The sequence below is a fragment of the Oreochromis niloticus genome, linkage group LG22 (genome assembly GCF_001858045.2).
Source record: "Oreochromis niloticus isolate F11D_XX linkage group LG22, O_niloticus_UMD_NMBU, whole genome shotgun sequence".
NCBI classification, from domain to species: Eukaryota; Metazoa; Chordata; class Actinopteri; order Cichliformes; family Cichlidae; genus Oreochromis; species Oreochromis niloticus.
The window spans coordinates 15,451,052-15,469,408 of record NC_031985.2 but is presented as its reverse complement, the minus strand read 5'-3'; the positions used below and the strand labels follow the sequence as shown (position 1 = coordinate 15,469,408).

At 36.5% G+C, this 18,357-nt stretch overlaps 1 protein-coding gene across 2 annotated transcripts; it reads left to right on the top strand.

The window, feature by feature from the left end:
• The first annotated feature begins 747 nt into the window (after positions 1-747).
• On the top strand, positions 748-17,479 carry slc44a4 (solute carrier family 44 member 4). 2 transcript variants are annotated; one of them, XM_005452708.1, is made up of 23 exons: positions 748-1,021; positions 6,213-6,261; positions 6,493-6,566; positions 7,803-7,881; positions 7,980-8,079; positions 8,174-8,305; positions 8,763-8,823; positions 8,970-9,090; positions 9,189-9,194; positions 9,655-9,738; positions 10,441-10,553; positions 10,701-10,823; positions 11,745-11,844; positions 12,056-12,148; positions 12,265-12,367; positions 12,811-13,070; positions 13,983-14,077; positions 14,211-14,314; positions 14,467-14,540; positions 14,691-14,761; positions 16,122-16,216; positions 16,672-16,756; positions 16,854-17,479. In XM_005452708.1, the coding sequence occupies exons 1-23, from the start codon at positions 976-978 to the stop codon at positions 16,970-16,972; spliced, it is 2,187 nt and encodes a 728-aa protein (XP_005452765.1). In that variant the 5' UTR covers positions 748-975; the 3' UTR covers positions 16,973-17,479. The 2 variants fall into 2 exon arrangements, with proteins under 2 accessions (XP_005452765.1, XP_003447266.1); XM_003447218.3 differs by lacking the exon at positions 9,189-9,194 and having other exon boundaries at positions 749-1,021.
• The last annotated feature ends 878 nt before the right edge of the window (positions 17,480-18,357 follow it).

Genomic DNA, 18,357 nt, shown 5'->3' with positions numbered 1-18,357 from the left:
TAGTTTGTCATTTATTTAATTATTAGGCAAAGCACATCTCTGGCTCAGTGAAGGAAACACTTTTACGCATTTTAATAACCCAACAAATGTAAACAATTTTACTAGGACTGTGCATGCAAGGACAAGGCTAAAAAAATGAAGATTTTTTGAAAAACTTCATATCGCCTGAATTATTTCTCTTTATGTTGTGATTTTAGTATTACCATAGACCTCTACAATTACACAAGTTCCTATTAATAGTAACCAACAAACATACAGATTTTATGACGGTTCTTCTTCAACCTTGCCTATATGGAATATTACCATTTAGAAAAACAGCATTATTATACACTAAAGTATTACTTAGATCCATAATTCATACTGACCAAGAGAAAGCAGAGTTAAAGTTATTTATTTTAGCAACAAATATCCAAGAACCTATTTAATGTGGGCATCGGAGTCTCAGCAATGATCTCCTGAGGCTTGTTGGGCTGGCAAATTTGACCACACTGTCCAAGACTTACTTAGTTTGGTAAGCCCATCATATATAAGGCAGAGTTTTGAAAAAGCATGAACTATTTTTAATTAATTTTTTAATTTTAATTTTTTATTTATTTCTGTTACTTACAATTTACACACATATTTTCAAAGTATTAAACACAGACATACATTTTAATTTCTTCCTAAGCTATTCTCTTTCCGTCTCTGTTACTATGAGGTATGCAGAGCGAGTCCTCTTGTTAATAAACAATCTTTGTCCACCGCGAAGGTGCGCATCCCTCAGCAGGTGCGCGTGCCGCGTCATTCCCTGGTTACAGCTGCCAGGAAGAAAAAGATTTCTTCAGTCATTAGTTGCAATGTCCGCGCGAACGCGGCGAAGCTCGCTCGGAAAAAGTCGGTTTTAGCTTCTTTTTATGTTTAGTTTTAAGCTCGCCGTGTGCAAAACAAGTTGTGTTTTATGAGTAAAGGAGGAACAGGTGGCGATCCAGGCGGAACATGGCTAAAAAAACACAAGAAGAGGAAAATCCGAACTCCGAGTACGGTGAGCTGACGTCGGCCCTTGTTGTTCTCAGAGGATCTGCTTTCAGCCGTTAAAGTTGTAATTACCAACAGCAGCTGAGAAAACTCCGAAATGAACGAGTTTAGAGTTAAATGCTTTGTGAGAACTGTGTTCATTTGTTGTGTCACGCCATTTTTTAGAGTTTTAATTCAAGGTTTCTAACTTCTTTTTTTTTTTATGAAATTTTTTTTTAATGAAATGATTATTAGCATAAACCCATTGTTTCTAACGTGGATTTTTTTTTTTAATGACTGCTAGGTTGTAAAAGTTCAGTGATATCTTAATTATCTTCCGGTTAAACAGTAGGCCGTGTATTTTTACACGTGTGACATATTAGCCTAATCAAACTATTTTATTGTTTTACAGATAACCTAGTTTTAAAATGTTGTGACAGTTTTATTACTGACAAATCAGGACACCTTAGAAACCTGACTGTAAGGTAAAAGACAAAATATCCAAATGGGAGAAAAAAGAAGGCTAAAATAGTTTGAAATAATTGCATTCTATTCTTTAAATCCTCTTTCATTATTAATGTCATGCTTAGAAATAATCACAGTGTCAACTGAGCATGGCCTTATAGTCAATTGTGAAGGTTAACTATGCAGTGTTAGGGTTAGAAGGATTAGATACAAATAGTGAATCTTTTTTTTTAAAAAGAGTTTTGCTATCTATTCGGGTATTTGTAGTCCAAGGTATAAACGCTACCTGGTTTGGTTCTGATAGAAATCTGATGTATAAAAAGCCTTTGTTTAGTTAGTTAAGAAAATGCATGTCATTGCTCAATATGGAAATTTCACAACACAAGACATTGAAAGGACAGAGATACAGGTTGACTTGCTGTTCATGTTTGTGGGGGTTTTCTTGCATAGAAGACGTTTGTAGTCACCACAGAGGTTTTAACCTTCCACCATTTTTTAATCTTGTTTATTTGAATAATTTAATTTACTGTAACCTAAAATTATAATTTTGTCAGATTTTTCCAGGCCATTTAGTAAAAATAAAAAAATTGAAGGTTTCTCAGTTCATGTGATGAAGATCAACCCTACAGATAAACAGTTTACTGTCATTAAAGACTTTAAAAGATGAGAATTGAGTAATTTTAGTAAAATGACTTACTCAGTTATCTAAATACTTAATTATATCTCATCAAAATACCAGTTTGTTCTCCAGCTCCTTTCTCTCTTTGGTCTGTAAAGTGAGATTGTGAATAATGTACACAATAACTTGACATTTACAATAGTTTCCCGACCTTTTCGAGTCATTTCACTGTCACACAAACCCTGATGAGAATCCTCAGTTATTTAGGCTTGAAATCACTGTTTTATCATGAAAATATGTGAAGATTATTTGTATAATGATCAGTTTCACATTAGGGTGAATGTACACGTAAGCACTGTTGGTCTGCATAGTGTAAAAGCAGGGAGTCTGTATTGCATTAGTTAACAGATTTTGGCCTTTTGATAAATAAAAATGTTTTAAATCTACTTATGATAGAAAATGGTTAATATTTTTATCAGGGTTGATGAGTTTCCTTTGGTGGAAGGTGAAAGCTTCCTTAGTGGGTGCTGATAATATGTGCAGGGAAAACTCTGGAAGAGACTACACTGCTATTTTCATAAGGGCTTGAACTAACCAGGCGCTCCACTGTGAAAGAAAGTGGTGAACTTATTAGTGTGGGTATTGCACACAAAGTCTTAAACTGGAGAAACCTAGATTCTTAAAAGACAAATTCTGTTGCTGCTGCTGAAAACGTTTTGGCCACTTCACCTTCTGCATCGGAGTCTGCTGTGTTAGAGTAAGTCATGAGTCTGTTGACACTCTGGCAGGTTTGATGAGGCTACAATAAACAAACCCTTCCTGGGGTAAACATACATGGATGGATTTCATGTCTTTCCATATAACTTGTAAAAACCAGGTGACCACACCTCTGTTCTTTATTTGTGTGTGCGTGTGTGTGTGCGTGCGTGCGTGTGTGTGGGGTCTAATTATGAGTCAGATTTAAAGCTACTCTTTGTTGCTCTGATTGGCTTCATAAGGAAGTAGAAATCATTTTCAGGGCTGGGGACACTTCCTGATTCATTAGTGAGAGATTTGTTTGCGCCCTTTTTGGAGCTGTTGCACTTTTGTCTCGGTTAAGAAAGTTTAGACAGTGTTGAGAAAGATGTGCCTTATTGCAAATCATTGACCACAAAACTTGTTAAGCCTGCCTGGTTCAACAGGGGAACTAATGTTAGAACATAACTCTGTTAATAAAGCTAATGTAGGAGAGGGGAGAATCACACATAGGCTTTATTTTACATTCTTAACACATTTCTAAAATGACTGAGTTAAATAAAAAGATTATATGTCAGCTGTCTAATGGTGAGTGGATTTACTGGCCCAGTTAAAATCCTTCCATTTTTAGACGTTCTGTTGTAGATTTGTTGCTGTTCTTGGGATCATTGACCTGTTGCATGACACAGTAAAACACAGCCACGCTTTACCTGTCAGACAGGTTTTGCATTTGACTCTACAGCATTTGACGATTTTCCAGGTATCCTTAATGAATTTTGACACCTCTAGTATATATCAATAAAACATGGTTTGACGCTCATTAGAATAGGTTCCACGTTTTTCCAAGGGTAGCTGCACAGGCAAAGACAACTCTCATTACCTTTGGATGCAAACACACATTTTGTTCTGTAAGATCTGAAATGTGACAGAAAACACTCAGTTCAGAAAAGAGCTTCAAGAGTTACTGGTAGTAGGTTTTCAAGGGGGTAAAAAGTTAGAGGTGCATTTATTATATTATTATTTTTTTGGCCTTATTAGACAGTTACAGTGATGAGCGGCAGAAAAACAGAGGGAGAGCGAGAAGGGAACACATGCCGCAAAGGGCAGCGGATCGGATTTGAACTGAGGCTGAGCCATACTGCTTATGGTCACCTGCTCATCCCAGTGAGCTAAACTGGCTCCTGTTCATGGTTGACTTAACACAGTTGGTATGGGGTGCTCGTGCTGACATGCTGTATTTGTTTTGCTGTCCATTATGGCCAAATATCTGCACTTTTGTTGCGTCTGTCCAAAGGACACTGTCCCAGAACTCTGGTGATTTGTTAAAATCACTTTGCAAACTTAAAATCCTGCAGCCATGTTCTTTTGGGGGAGATTAAGGTTCTTATTTTTTTTTTCATTATTTTGCAAATTGATGTTCTAATAAGAAAACCTTTCTGTGGTTTATTGTAGCCATTGGAATGTTTAACCACAAGATATCCATGAGTCACAAACATTTTAATATTAAAAAAAAAAAATGTTACAAGTCAGACTCTAACGGTGACAATTAACCAAGTCATCATTTCTTTTTACAGACAAACCAAAGAATTCAGGCAACATCTATGGTTTTTTTTTTTTTTTGAGTCAGTCTCTGTGTGCGCCACTTCCCCAAAATGTTCAGTCATTGCTTTAACTGGTTGCTCAACCTGCCAGATGGGTCTGTTCTGTCATCTGCCTCATTCATCTTAAGACAGGATGTGATAACTTTTGTATTTATGGTCATTTGTAATTTTGCAAATTCAAGCTGTAAAAAAAAAAAAAAGCCTGTATGAGGTTCAAAGTTTAAAGGTTTAAGGCTTTGCATCTGTTTTTTATGAGGGAAGAACTGAAAAGTCTTTTGTGTGTGTGTGTGTGTGTCATCTAAAGTTATAATGCGCCATAATCCAGACTGTCATTTACTCTAAACACATAGCAGTTTCCTAGCAGAAGAAATCTGACACTCACGGAAAAAACAAACCAGTGAAAACCCATCTGTGTTGTCAGCATTTTGTATCTCTGAAGTATTTCTCGAGTGGGAGTTTGGAGGACATTAGTGTAGTCTTTTCACTGATTTTTTTTTTTGTTTTGTTTTTGTTTGACACACCTGATATTTGAATGACTGAGATGAAAAACCTTCTGATCTTATGTGTTGCAGTAATTAGTATTTTATTAACCATTCCTGTTTTGAAGGATTACACTATAATGTACAATTAGCTTTTTGTTATCATGACTACTTATTGCCAGCTTTGAATCACATGATTGGCCATGAAGTTCTTACATCCTGTTGTAATATTTGCATCCTTCTCGGAAAGCCTGAGGGACTGTGTGCAGTGTTGACACAGTGTCCTTTCAGCCCTATTCAAATTACACTCAGTGGAGAGGACTTTTAAATGTTGTACTTTTTGAGCTTCCTTATGCTATAGTTTCTATAAAATGAGGAGTGCAGCTTCTTTTTATGATCAAATATGAAGTACACGTGGATTACGAAGACATAAATTGTTTAGTCATTGTATTTAATGGTGTATATGGGTGGCTTGTTCTGTCAGGTTATTCCAGCCCGACAGGATAATGCAGATCTGAATTTGGTGGATGGAACTTTTTTTTTCAGCTGACAGTTTCTCAAACACATTTCCTGATTTTCATTGTTTACAATTAAACTATTAAACATTTGTTTTTTTAGAGGCAGGACAGTCTCAATGTTTCAGTTCAAATTCTTTTAAAAAACTATGCTGACAAATATTATCCTGAGAGCTGCTGCTGTCAGTGCTGTGCCTCACTCAGTTGTTTTTTTTTTGTTTGTTTGTTTTTTTTACTCACTGTGCTATTATTAAACACATAGATACTAACATAAATTATGCATTTTATTTTATATTCAGAGCCGCTTGATTTCTGAGTCCACTGGATTCATTGTTTGTTCCTGCTGACTGTCCCTCTCTCTGTTCCAGGAAACAAAAGTGACATATTTCTTCCTAGTAATTTAATTCCTGTCATAGTGATTATACTGCAACACTTCTATGAACAATCAGCCCATAAAATATGAATACAAGTCTCTTAAAGATTTCCTTATTCACTTATGCATAAGTAAGTTACTTTAAAAAGAGGGCACCTGTTTTTAAAATTAAACAAATATAACTAGAAGGAATATTTCAGGAACTGGCTAAATAAAAGCCCAGTATAACCAGGTTGAAAGACAGTAATGGTCAAAATATGTCTTTATCCAAAAAACCTGTTTTAAGAACTGCACCTTCTCCATTGTTGTACAGTTATACACACAAAGATTATATCAGCAGTTCAAAAATGTAAGAAATAGCTAATGTGTCCTTGGTCATCTGTTCACAAATAAGGAAGTTGTTGATTAATGGCGAATGTTTGCCTTTCTCAGGACAAGCAGCACAGTATGACCATAATTTCAAAGGACCTGTAAAGAATAGGTAAGTCTGACTCAAAGCTCACTGGATAGGTGATGAAATTACTTTTTAACCCCCCTGTCCTCTGTCCAGCTCTGTGTTTTCTGGTGTAGTGTGTGTGTTTCTGTTGACCCGGGAAGACACATTTATCACCACAAAATCAAACACCCATGCAAAGCTTACCCTTTCTACTTTATTTATTGTTATCTCACTTTCTTTTTTCTTTTTCTTTTCTTTCTTTCTTTTTTTACACAGAGGGTGTACAGATATAATCTGCTGTATTCTCTTCCTGCTGGTCATCATCGGCTACATAGTAGTTGGAGTTTTAGGTAAGAGAAACCCAACCCTGTCAACACAGGCTTTTTCATATATCCTTATGTTTTTCACTTCACGCTCACTGCTGCACTTTAGCAAACATAAGTCATGTGTCCATCTTTTCAGTCTGAAGCTATTATGTAGTTGATATAAAGAACTAGGTATGGTGGAAGAGCAAGCCTGCCTCTATCCAGCAGGCTATAACAATATGTAACCCAATTCATGTTAACTGTTTCTCCCTCTTGTCAAACCAGATGATTCATTTAGTGGGAGAGATTTACAGCTCTTGATTTATATGTGCCAAGTAGATTACACAATGTGAAGGATTACCGTTGTTGTTTCTTTCAGTTATTTGGTTTCTATAATTACTATAAACAGCTATGTTCTTCATATAGTTCCAGTCAGCAGATTGTTATTGCTCTGTCATCAAACTCATTCCAACACTCAAGGCCATCTCTTATCTAGAGCAAACACAGCGGCTTGACGGGTCATGAAATGACCTTATTTGTGTGTTTCTATGGCTAGTATTTCCCAAATCTATTTCCTTCATTGAGATGATTAAAAGCACCGCACACAAGGGTGGATTTATAGTGGGAGAAATCTGCTCTACAGGTTTAGCAAAATGTTCCACTGTTTAACATGAAAATCAATGATAACTGAAAATTTGCCAGATGTAGCATGGGTCCTAGTTTATGGCTACATACATTGTGATAGAAAAAAAACAAAAACATTTGGAAAAAAAAAATACATTGATTTAGGTGTGTTTTGTATGCAGCAGCTTAGAATAAGTGTATTAAAAGAAGCCCCACAGGGGAAAAAACAAACTCAAAAACTGCATCCTGTTGTCCCTTTTGATGCTTGTTTGATTTAAAAATAAATAAATAATAATAAAAAAGTAATACACCAAGTTCTGTGAATTGAAACCAAAATTTAGTCATATTGCTTCTCATAAAAGTTATTATTGGACTGCTTTTGTCACAATATTAATGTGTTACTGAATTCACACCACAATCTGTTTCCCACCTCAATAAATATTTTAGCAACCATTTTCACATCTCTCCGACCAGACACCACACTGGTATAGGCAGTAAATGCTGAGTGTTTGAATTAAAAACACACCCTCGTGTAGTCTGTTCATATGAAATGCAAGCAACACATTGAACAAGATGGATTATGTCAAACATTTACATGATTGGGTTTTAGTTTCTTTCTGAGTATTAATGTGTCCTTGTATTTTTTTCCTCTGTCAGCTTGGATCTATGGAGATCCAAGAGATGTTCTTTACGCAAGAAACTCAACTGGCTGGTTCTGTGGAGTTGGGCCAAATAAGTAATTTAACCATTGTTTAGTCATTTTATTTAAATATAGAAAATATATACACACTTAATAATATAATATGAAATAAAAACTTTATTCATGTCTTTCAGAGACCGACCCAACTTGCTTTACTTTGACATTCTCAAATGTGCAATGTCCGTCAATGTGATGGCAAGTGTTCTCAATGGTTTCCAGTGTCCAACCACACAGGTACACACAGCTGCTGCAGTTTGCTGTTCCTGTTCACTCTTTACTTTACTCTCTGTGCTGCATAAATATTCCTATTTTTTTTAATCACCCATAGGTTTGTGTGAAAGAATGTCCCTCTGACTTCTGGGCCGTGCGGATACAGTCGTACGTTCCAAATGTAGAACCTGCAACGGTTTTCAATCCAAATTACTGCGTGCCATCTCTTAACCTGAACGGTACTGAACTGGTAAGCTACAAATGGTGTTTAAAAGAAAGTATTGTTGCCACGCTACTGGGCGGGTGGCATGGACAGCCGACTTTGTGAACATCATAACTCGAGAACAGGGAAACTTGAGACTTTCAAATTGATTTTCAAATCTCAGTAAAGTCTGAATATTAGTGACCTTGGTGATTAAAGTCAAGGTCAGAGGTCATGTTTTTTGTAAAATACCCTAGGAAATCATATCTATTAAAAATCTTGGACGAGTTCAAATCTCAGTGACCTTGACCTCAAAGTCAGTGTCAGAAAATCTTAAAATAACTTGCATTAACTCATAAAAGATGTTGTGTAGAGGTTTCAGATTTATACCATAGCTGCAGTCTAGGAGGCAGAGCTAGCACTGGTGGCTGTCTCTATTTTTATGTATTCTATGTATGCAGTATTTATTTTTGGCCAAAACTTGATTGTTAAACATGTTTTTCAGAATGTTAGTGACATTGTACATCGGGAGCTGTGTCCTTTCATGCTCATACCTACAACCCCTGGTCAGTAACAAATTCACATTACTGCTTTCATTTAAATTTCCTTGTATATTCAATACACAGTACAGTACCACTTATGTATAGAGATCTAAAAAACATTCTAACTCCATATTTATGGCTAATTTTCCATTTTTGTTCTGTGTGGTTAGTGCTGGGGAGATGTTTTCCTGATATCGCAGCCTTGGGGAACATACCTAAAGACTTTGAGAATGTTCCAGGCTTGTCCGACTCAGTGAATGACACTGTTGCCCTCATCAAAAATGGCACTGGGTAAGAGACATTATCACATTTAGTTATGAAGATGACTATAAATCTAAATGAACCCACAGACTTTAATAATCTCGTGTCTTTTTCCTCCTCATCAGCAGCACAGGGTTGGTGGTTTTGTGAGTCTCTGTTGAGCCGTAGCGTAGCAGCTAGTTCTAGTTGCTCTTGTTGCTGCCTTTAACTCACAGCGGCCTTAGATTTCATGTGACACACTGTCTTGGGATTTGCAGCCTTAAAGCATTAATGAGTAGTTGTCTTACACTCTCTGTCTGCCTATGCTGAATATCTTGGGTTATTTCTGGTTTCTATGACTTCCCAGCTTTATTAGTGTCACATTAGACATATAGAACATAATTATATAAAAATGGTCACTGTTGGCTGCATGATGATCTTTTCACTCACCTTTTAATTACACCCATACCAATTTTAGAAATGGATTTTAAATGCTGTTGTTCTTTGTTTTTTGTTTTTTTTCATTTATAGTATTTGTTTTATCTGATGATGACTTTTTACTATTTAAAAGCAAACGTGCCACCACCACATCTTGTCCTGTTTTGTCTTCGTTAGGGGCATTATCAACAGCTTTAACGCTAAGGACATCGCCACCCGAATCTTTGCAGATTTTGCGTCGTCATGGCCGTGGATCATCCTGTGAGTTTCCCTGCTGAACCAGCATTGCACACTGCCACCTGCTGATGTACAGATAGAAGTCAGATTTTGAAATGAAGTTTTGATGATATCGAATAAGCCATAACACAAAGTAGTAGTGTCAACTTAAGATCTGAAATGCTGTACCAGGTGCTCTGTCTTAATAAGAAAACTAACAGAATATAATCACTGGCAATTATTCTTTTTAACATAAAAATATATGAGTACTGTATATTAATATACTTGTCGGTGAGTTCAGATGATCTGTTTGCTATCAAAAAGGTACCAAGTTATTAAAGCATGTGGTTATCAGCATACACTTACATCCTCTTCACGAGGAACACCTGCACAGTGTAATTCAATTCAAACAGAAACGTGACATGAATTCTGCTTTTACATAATCTATGCATTTTCTTTTTGTCATGTAGGTTAATGATTTCAGTGTATTGCAAATACACTACTGCCCTCACAATTGCTTCAGGAACAAATATAAAATATTACCTTATTGACAGTGTCAGCAAAAAAGTAAATGGTACCAGTAGAAGTTGTGGCAGAGGCTTTGTATGAGATTTCATTAAGTTGGATATGTGTTCTTAATATAGTTTACATCTTTCTCACGGCTTTCTTTTCACCTTAAAATTGATGCTTTCATGTCTTATAAATGTCTTAACTGTCCCTCCATCCTGTCCACTTGTCCTGTCTCAGTGGTTTGGTGATAGCCATGCTTGTCAGTCTGTTGTTCCTGCTGCTGTTGAGGTTTACCGCTCCAGTCATGGTGTGGGTCCTTATCTTTGGAGTGTTGGCCGCTGGAGCTTATGGTAAATACTCACCTGTAATAGTTTTTAAATCAGGCACACAGAGGCAGTGATGTCTGGATATAAAGAGGACCTAGTTATTTTATCTCTTGAAATACAAAGTGAAGTTAAAAAAACAAAATAATTTTTTTTTTCTTTTTCTTTTTTCAGGAATATGGCACTGCGCCTGGGAATATCAAAACTACAAACAAAACTCTGCTACCATCACTACAATTGGATTCACCACAAATTTCCAGAGTTATCTGGAAGTCCAAGAGACATGGCTGGCATTCTGTGAGTGTCATTAAAATGCTATATAGTTCTAACCTTTGCTGTGCTGTTCAAATGTCACCAAATATTTCTCAGTCTTGTCTTTGTAATGTACTCAGAGGTTGAGAGCGAGCAAGCTGTGTGTGCATTAATAAGCTAATTGGGTCAAGTGTTGGATATAAAAGTAATTAAATTAATCTAGAACTGGAAATTATGCATTTACACTAGAAAGAAAGTGCTCTTCTTTATATGGCCATTTTGACAGTTTATGCACAGCAGCTTATTCTGTGGTATTTTACAAGTAAGAGTACAGAGGAAATGAGAGGTATAAAATCTAAATAAACAAGGACATTATTGGCACATTATGTATGTACTAAAATCAATATACCTAAAAATACATGCAATAAAACCATTGTTGGCATGCAGGAATTGCATGTCATGTTTACAGCTCCTCTTGAATAATGACATTGCAAAACAGATTCAGTAACACAAATATCCTTTATTTTGGGGGTTATAGTTTTCTTTGTTTTACACTGACACATTAAGCATAGGTAGCTTAATATTGATTGTTAATCTAATCCTGTGCATACATATATATTTTAAATAAAAGTAGGCAAAAAGTTAAAGTGGTAAATATGATTCTTAAGATTAATCCTTTAAAAGATGAATTCCTTTGTGTGTCTGGGCCAAAGGCCACAGTTTATTCAGCAGTAGTTACACAGTAAAATATACAAAACAAGTATACACACATACACGAGTAAGATACACTGGTATACAAAAGTTCAAAGCTAGGGATGTTAAAAGATCAGAATAAATAAAGTACATTCCAAGTAAAGTAAAGCGCTGCTAAAACAGGGAGAACACATGTGGGTTAATATATCTGTGTGTAGCAGTTGGGTGTGGGCTTGTGTTCCTTTTTGTGACTCTCGTTATTCTGCTCCTCAGTGATAATTTTATGCATAGTTGAGGGGATCCTTCTGCTGACCCTCATCTTCTTACGCACAAGAATCCTCATTGCCATCGCTCTCATCCAGGAGTCCAGCAAGTAGGTTAAACAAAACAAAAAATCCTCCACAGGACTGACTCGCTTTTAACAAACTTGATGTTAATAATTCAATTCTTATTCTTAAAAGTGTGATCTCAAAACTCTATTAGTTTTACTTACCACAGTAAAAGTAACAGTGCGTTTTTTATCTTATTGTGAAAATGTCACAAAACCTTGGCATGACCTCATGATGTGTGTTGATATTCTGCAGAGCTATCAGCTACATGATGTCCGCTCTGCTGTACCCTGTGGTCACCTTTGTTCTCCTGCTGGTGTGTGTGGCGTACTGGGGGGCTACTGCTTTGTATCCATTATGTTATGTTTGCATGTGTGTACATGTTATTCTCAGGCTACACTATGGTCTGTAGTATATATATTTGATAAACGCTTTCAGTTCTTTTCTTAAACAAATGGATGCAGATATTTGGCTACTTCAGGAAGTCCCACCTACAAAGTGGTGGCTCTGAACTCCACCATGAGCGGCTGTAGTGGTATCGATGGCACCGAGAACTGTGACCCTCTGGTGAGCCTACTGGGGATACATTTTCTAAACATTTTTTTCCTTCACTTGTCTAGGAGATAATTAACTGTAATTCAATTCAGGGTCACCTGATCCAGCTCTAACTATAATCTTCATAATAAAAAATGAAAACTTTCAGCCTTATCTTCAAAATAGAGAGGTATGCTTTGTGAATTCAAACTGGGACCTGACTCCATAGCAAAGGGACCTGATAGTTGAAGGCTCTACCTCACAGTCTCAGAGCAAAGTGTTGTTATATGATGATTGATGGAGTCTTGTCCTTCAGGATTAAAGAGGATTTAAAATGATTGTTTATTAATTGGTTAATAATTGGTTTTTTTGGTTTTGTTTTGGGTTTTTTTTTTTTTTTTTTTAGTAGCCTTTTGGCAAATGCATGCACAACCATTTCATACGCCATCACTTCTACCTTCTTGTTCTCCTCTCAGAACTTCACCTCATCAGATTACCCGGACTGCACCTCAGCCAGCTGCATCTTCATTAACTACAATAGCACGGACCCCTTCCGGAAGAACCTCCAGTACCTGCAAATCTACAATGCGGTGGCTTTTCTCTGGTGTGTCAACTTTGTCATTGCTCTTGGACAGTGCACGCTGGCTGGAGCGTTCGCCTCCTACTACTGGGCCTTCGAAAAACCGTCTGACATCCCCATGTTCCCTCTCTTTGGAGGTTTTATACGCTCACTCAGGTAGGTTAATGAGCAGCTATCACAGAGTAAATGGTGTCATTTCCAGACCCAATTCTTTTTATATGATTACAGTATGTGCCAGAGGGTAACACACACAGCCTGATAGTTTCTTAATTTATAATTGAGGTCTGAAGAAATATTTGAAACATGGATTATTTTTCCACTAAGCTGCTGTGGATGACGCTTAATGTAACTTTGTTTTACGTCCTGTACCTTGTCAAACATTTTTACCTGGAAGTCAAAGTCTTCAAGTAGAGGGTGCAGGCAGACCACAGGAATTAAACCAGCCACATCTCTATTTTTATTTTAACTTTGATTTGTAAATTGTCTGCTCTACACAGCTGATCTAATATTACCTGACATGTCCCACATAAGTTTTGTTCTTCTTAAAAAAAAGATCTCCACTATCAACGCTGCTATTTCATGATTCATTCTTCAGCACATTACATTCAGTGGACAGTAGACATATGTCAGTATAAAAGATGGACATGGCCAACATAATGTCACCCACTGATTTGTGAAGTCCCCTTTTGAAGCCTTGACTTGAGTGTTGCAATCTTAGTGTTTTAAAACCAGATGTGATGAGAATGATCAGACTGAGAAACTGAGGGAGACCCCATTCATTGCTAGCCAGTGGCCATATCCTGAGTAATCCTCCTTACTCCAAAAATTATCCCAGTTTACAAAATGGACTTGATGTTGTATTTATGAAACTAACAACTGGACCTAAAATCTTACCACAGAGCGAAGGAGCTCAGGAAGATTTTCACATATGTCTTTGTCAAAACAGAAGTGTCTCTTTAATTGTCGTTGCCAGTTTTAGCCAGTTCAGTGTTAGTTTAGTTTTTACACCTGGAAGCTACATGTATCTTTTAAACTGGCTAAGAATATAACATGTAATGATTTTTCAAGGTACCATTTGGGCTCCTTGGCATTTGGTGCTTTGATCCTGACCCTGGTTCAGATCATGAGGATTATCCTGGAGTACATTGACCAGAAAACAAAAGGTAAGACTGATAATAATCTCTGATGTCACTGCCACAGGAATAACTATGAGGATAAGAGTAAAAGTATATTTTGAAATAACTGGGTGGTCAAATATGTATATACTAAGATTTTTCGCTGACTTGTCGTCTCCAGGGTCGCAAAACAGTTGTGCGCGTTTTATAATGTGCTGCCTGAAGTGCTGCTTGTGGTGTCTGGAGAAGTTCATCAAGTTCATCAACAGGAACGCTTACATCATGGTGAGAGGACATCATACAGGCTTTTATATGAACAATAAGAGTTACTTTTTCTACTCTAAGCATGATAACATTTGTTTTACTATCTTTACATAACTTATCCAGTATTTCACCACTGAGTTGAGTCTGAAAATCACTGTCTGTTTTCTTGTCAGATTGCCATTTATGGGAAAAACTTCTGCGTCTCAGCCAAAAATGCTTTTCAGCTACTCATGAGAAATGTGATAAGGTTTGTGTTGTAGTTATTTTCACAGTAAATGTTCTGTTCTTAGTACTGCATGCTTATAGTTCCTGTAATGCCTGTACAGAACATGAATGTGTTTGAGAGACTGAGTGATTACTGTCGTGTTTCTCCATCCTGCCCTGCGTGTGTTCTCAGGGTTGTGGTGCTTGATAAAGTCACTGACCTGCTGCTGTTCTTTGGGAAGTTGATGGTGGTTGGAGGCGTAGGTAAGGACGACATCGCTGCAACAAGCACTGTAGATTTTTCTGTAAAAATACTCTGTAGCTGTTTTTTTGTTTTTTTTGTTATTATAGAATATTTTCAATTAAATTTGTAGATTGACTTTAAATCTGTTGGGGAGATATGTTCAAATTTATATCTATAAAGGAGCAAGACAAGTCTGGCCTGGTCCAAACTCTTTTAAGCTGTTAAATTCTTAACTAGTTGATAAATGGTATTCGTGCTGTGTGGTGGGGAGTGGAGGTATCAGATAAAATGGCTCAAAACAGCAGCAAGCTACATCTGCAAACATGGTGGAGAGGCAAATTTATGAGATTAAAAAACAAATCAGCCATGCTGTGCATATAGAGCAGGTGAGGAGTGCACAAGGCAGAAACACTGCCAGTGTGTTTGGAAGCTCTGCCAGGGACGAAACGTCAGAGACACGCACACAATGTATACCCAGGGTGAGACAGAAACGTCCTGTGGGTTGATCACTGTGAATGACTCTGAGACACTCTCATTTAAATCACCAGTAATCTGTCATTGGAGTAACATAATTGAACTTTGAAGTTAAATAAGTGGAAACTGGAAAATCGTCGAGAAAACTGAACTCGTGAGTTCCTGCCAAGCAGAACCTGTTTCAGAGGTTTGTAGCCGCATGCTAAAACGATTAGTGCATTAAAGGGGAGCGCTAAAATACAAGAACAAGCTCAAACAATCAGTTTAAAGGAAAAAAAAGTACAACTTTAAACTATAGATGTAAACAATAACACAGCTGGAATAGTTTACATTCAACCATTAAAAAAGTGATAAATGTTAAATTACAAAGTGCAAAAGAAACACTGAAAATACCAACTACCAACCTCCGTATATTTTATATATCTTATTTTATTGTTTACTCTATTTCATTTGTAAAATATGTATATATACACACACACACACACACACACGTAGAAAAACATATTTAGTATAAACATCCAGTAATGCATATACTCATATATTGTACATATATTTATTACTTTCAGATTTAGCCTTTCTTATATTTTGCTTGTTTTACGTTATTGTATTTTTGCACAACTCTGTTGCTTGAGAAGCTCGCACACAAGAATTTCACTCGCATGTACTGTACCAGTGTACCTGCACATGTGACGTGACAATAAAAGTGATTTGATTTGAAATAATAAAAGCATCTCAGCAGCATTTGTTCACTCCTGGTTAAACTCTGATAGAACAGCTCTTAGGCTGTGACATTATGCATGCTGTTATGACATGAATTAAAATTCTTCTTTGCGTGTACATACTGTTTGTTGTGTTTCTTTCTTTCCTGAGAAAGAATAGGTTCTGAAGTCTGAATCTCCTTTCCAGGTGTTTTGTCCTTCTTTTTCTTCTCTGGACGAATAAAGCTGCCAGGCTCCGGGTTCCGTTCCGAAAACCTCAACTACTACTGGATGCCAATAATTGTGAGTTAATCTGTATGTTTGGATAGTTGTAAGTAAGTAAGTAAAATTTTATTTATATAGCACATTTCTAGATAAAAGATCACAAAGTGCTTCACAAGGTATAAAACAAAAACAGTCCAAAGTTAACAAAATGCAATTCTAAAAAGATGTGTTTTTAGCTGTTTTTTAAAAGTAATCAATGAGTCTGCAGATCTTAAGTTCTGAGGAAGAGAGTTCCACAGTCTGGCAGCCACAGTGGCAAAAGCTCTATCACCCTTGGTTTTCAGCCTAGTATGCTGAATAACAAGTAGGCCCTGATCACAAGACCTCAGGGACCTACTAGGGACATAGGGCTGTAAAAGTTCAATGATGTAGGCTGGTGCTTGTCCTTGAAAAGCTTTAAATGTCAGAACCAGTCCTTGTTTCCATGTTTCAGGAATTTGTTGTTGATTTATTTTTTTCCTTTGTTCCTGTAGACGGTGGTGTTGGGTAGCTACCTCATAGCACACGGTTTCTTCAGCGTGTATAACATGTGTGTGGACACACTCTTCCTCTGCTTCTGTGAGTAAACGCAGTTTACTGAATGATGTTTGAACACAGTATTTCCACATAAGCGAGCAGCAAATTGCTGACCCTCGTCTCCTTGTCTCACCCACAGTGGAAGACCTGGAGCGTAATGATGGATCTGCGGAGAGGCCGTACTTCATGTCTAAAGGCCTCATGAAGATCCTCAACAAGTCCAACAAGATTCAAAAAAAGCAGAAAGCTCAGGACTGAAGATGTTTGTTGGGGTTTTCTGGATATGTTTATGAAACCACACAAAACTCTGTCACACACAGGATGTCTTTCTTTGTATCTCTTAACTTTTAGATATCACTCTAAGCTAGGTTTACCAAAATTACTCTGCAATTTAGCACATTTTAATAGCTTGGTTTTTGTTTTAACATTTATATTTCGTATTAATAACTGTACATATAAAAGGACTGAGTGATTGTAAGTAATGTGAATCTATTGATCTCTTCATTGGTTTCTCATAAGCACTTTTCTGTAAGGTGATCTTTCTGTTGTTTTAACAGCATTTAATCCTCCTGCTGGTTGATTGGTTGTTACAGTTTTGAATGTCAGTTGAAAGTTAGGACTTAATATACAACTTGAATTCTAGAGAAATATTTAAGCTAATTTCTAAAATGCTCTTGTGTATTTTCAGATTTGTAAAGTTTTTATACATTTTTATGTTCATAATATTGTTAATTAATTGTAAAAGAATAAAGTTTTAAATATGAACATCTGCTTCCAGCAGCTTCTGTCTGGATTCTCATCCTTTTAAACCATTTTTTCTACCTCTGATTTCAGTTTCATATTTACTACCAGAATCACCTTTTTATACTTTCACAAGTAAAACATTACGGTACTCACTATAATGGTCCACTTGATAGTCATATTTTATTAAAATGCCATTGAGACTTTGGGGTAAAACCCATCCCACATTGGCCTTGTATAGTGCACTCTGTGCAGGATTGTACTGTATTAATTGTAGATTGGGGTTTCTACTCATTTTAAAGGTTTTTCAACATATCTGAGACCAGACCAGGTTAGAGCTGACTGATAAATCCACCCCATTTCACAATAGGAATGGATATTGATTTATTCACTGATACTATTTTGGAGAGTGCCTTGTATATTTTAGTTAGTGATTTGGGGGTTTTGAGATTAGGGATAGAACCACACATGATAGTGTTTATAATTTGACTTGATTAGGCTTAAATTTCTTTTTTTAACTGTAGAATTAATTTGCTGATAGTCTAATCCCTTATTGTAATTCTAATCTATCACATGGAATGAAGTCTATTCCTTTAAATATACGTTTCCAAGCATTTAATTCCTTTAAAACTCCAATCTAGGAAGTTTATCATATTGTTTTGTTAGAATTCAGGGTTGTTCCACATGGATGTATGTTTGTCTGGGATTTAATTGTTTCTTCTAATTGCTAAATACGTTTGTTTTCCCTTATGTGATGAGAATGAAATTATTTTACCTCTCATCACAGCTTTCCCTGCCTCCCAGAGAGCAGATGCTAATTTTCCCATACATCTTGAATATGTGAAAGCTCATCAGATGTTGCTCTAGTATTTCTGTTGTAAAATCTGAGGACTCTTGATATT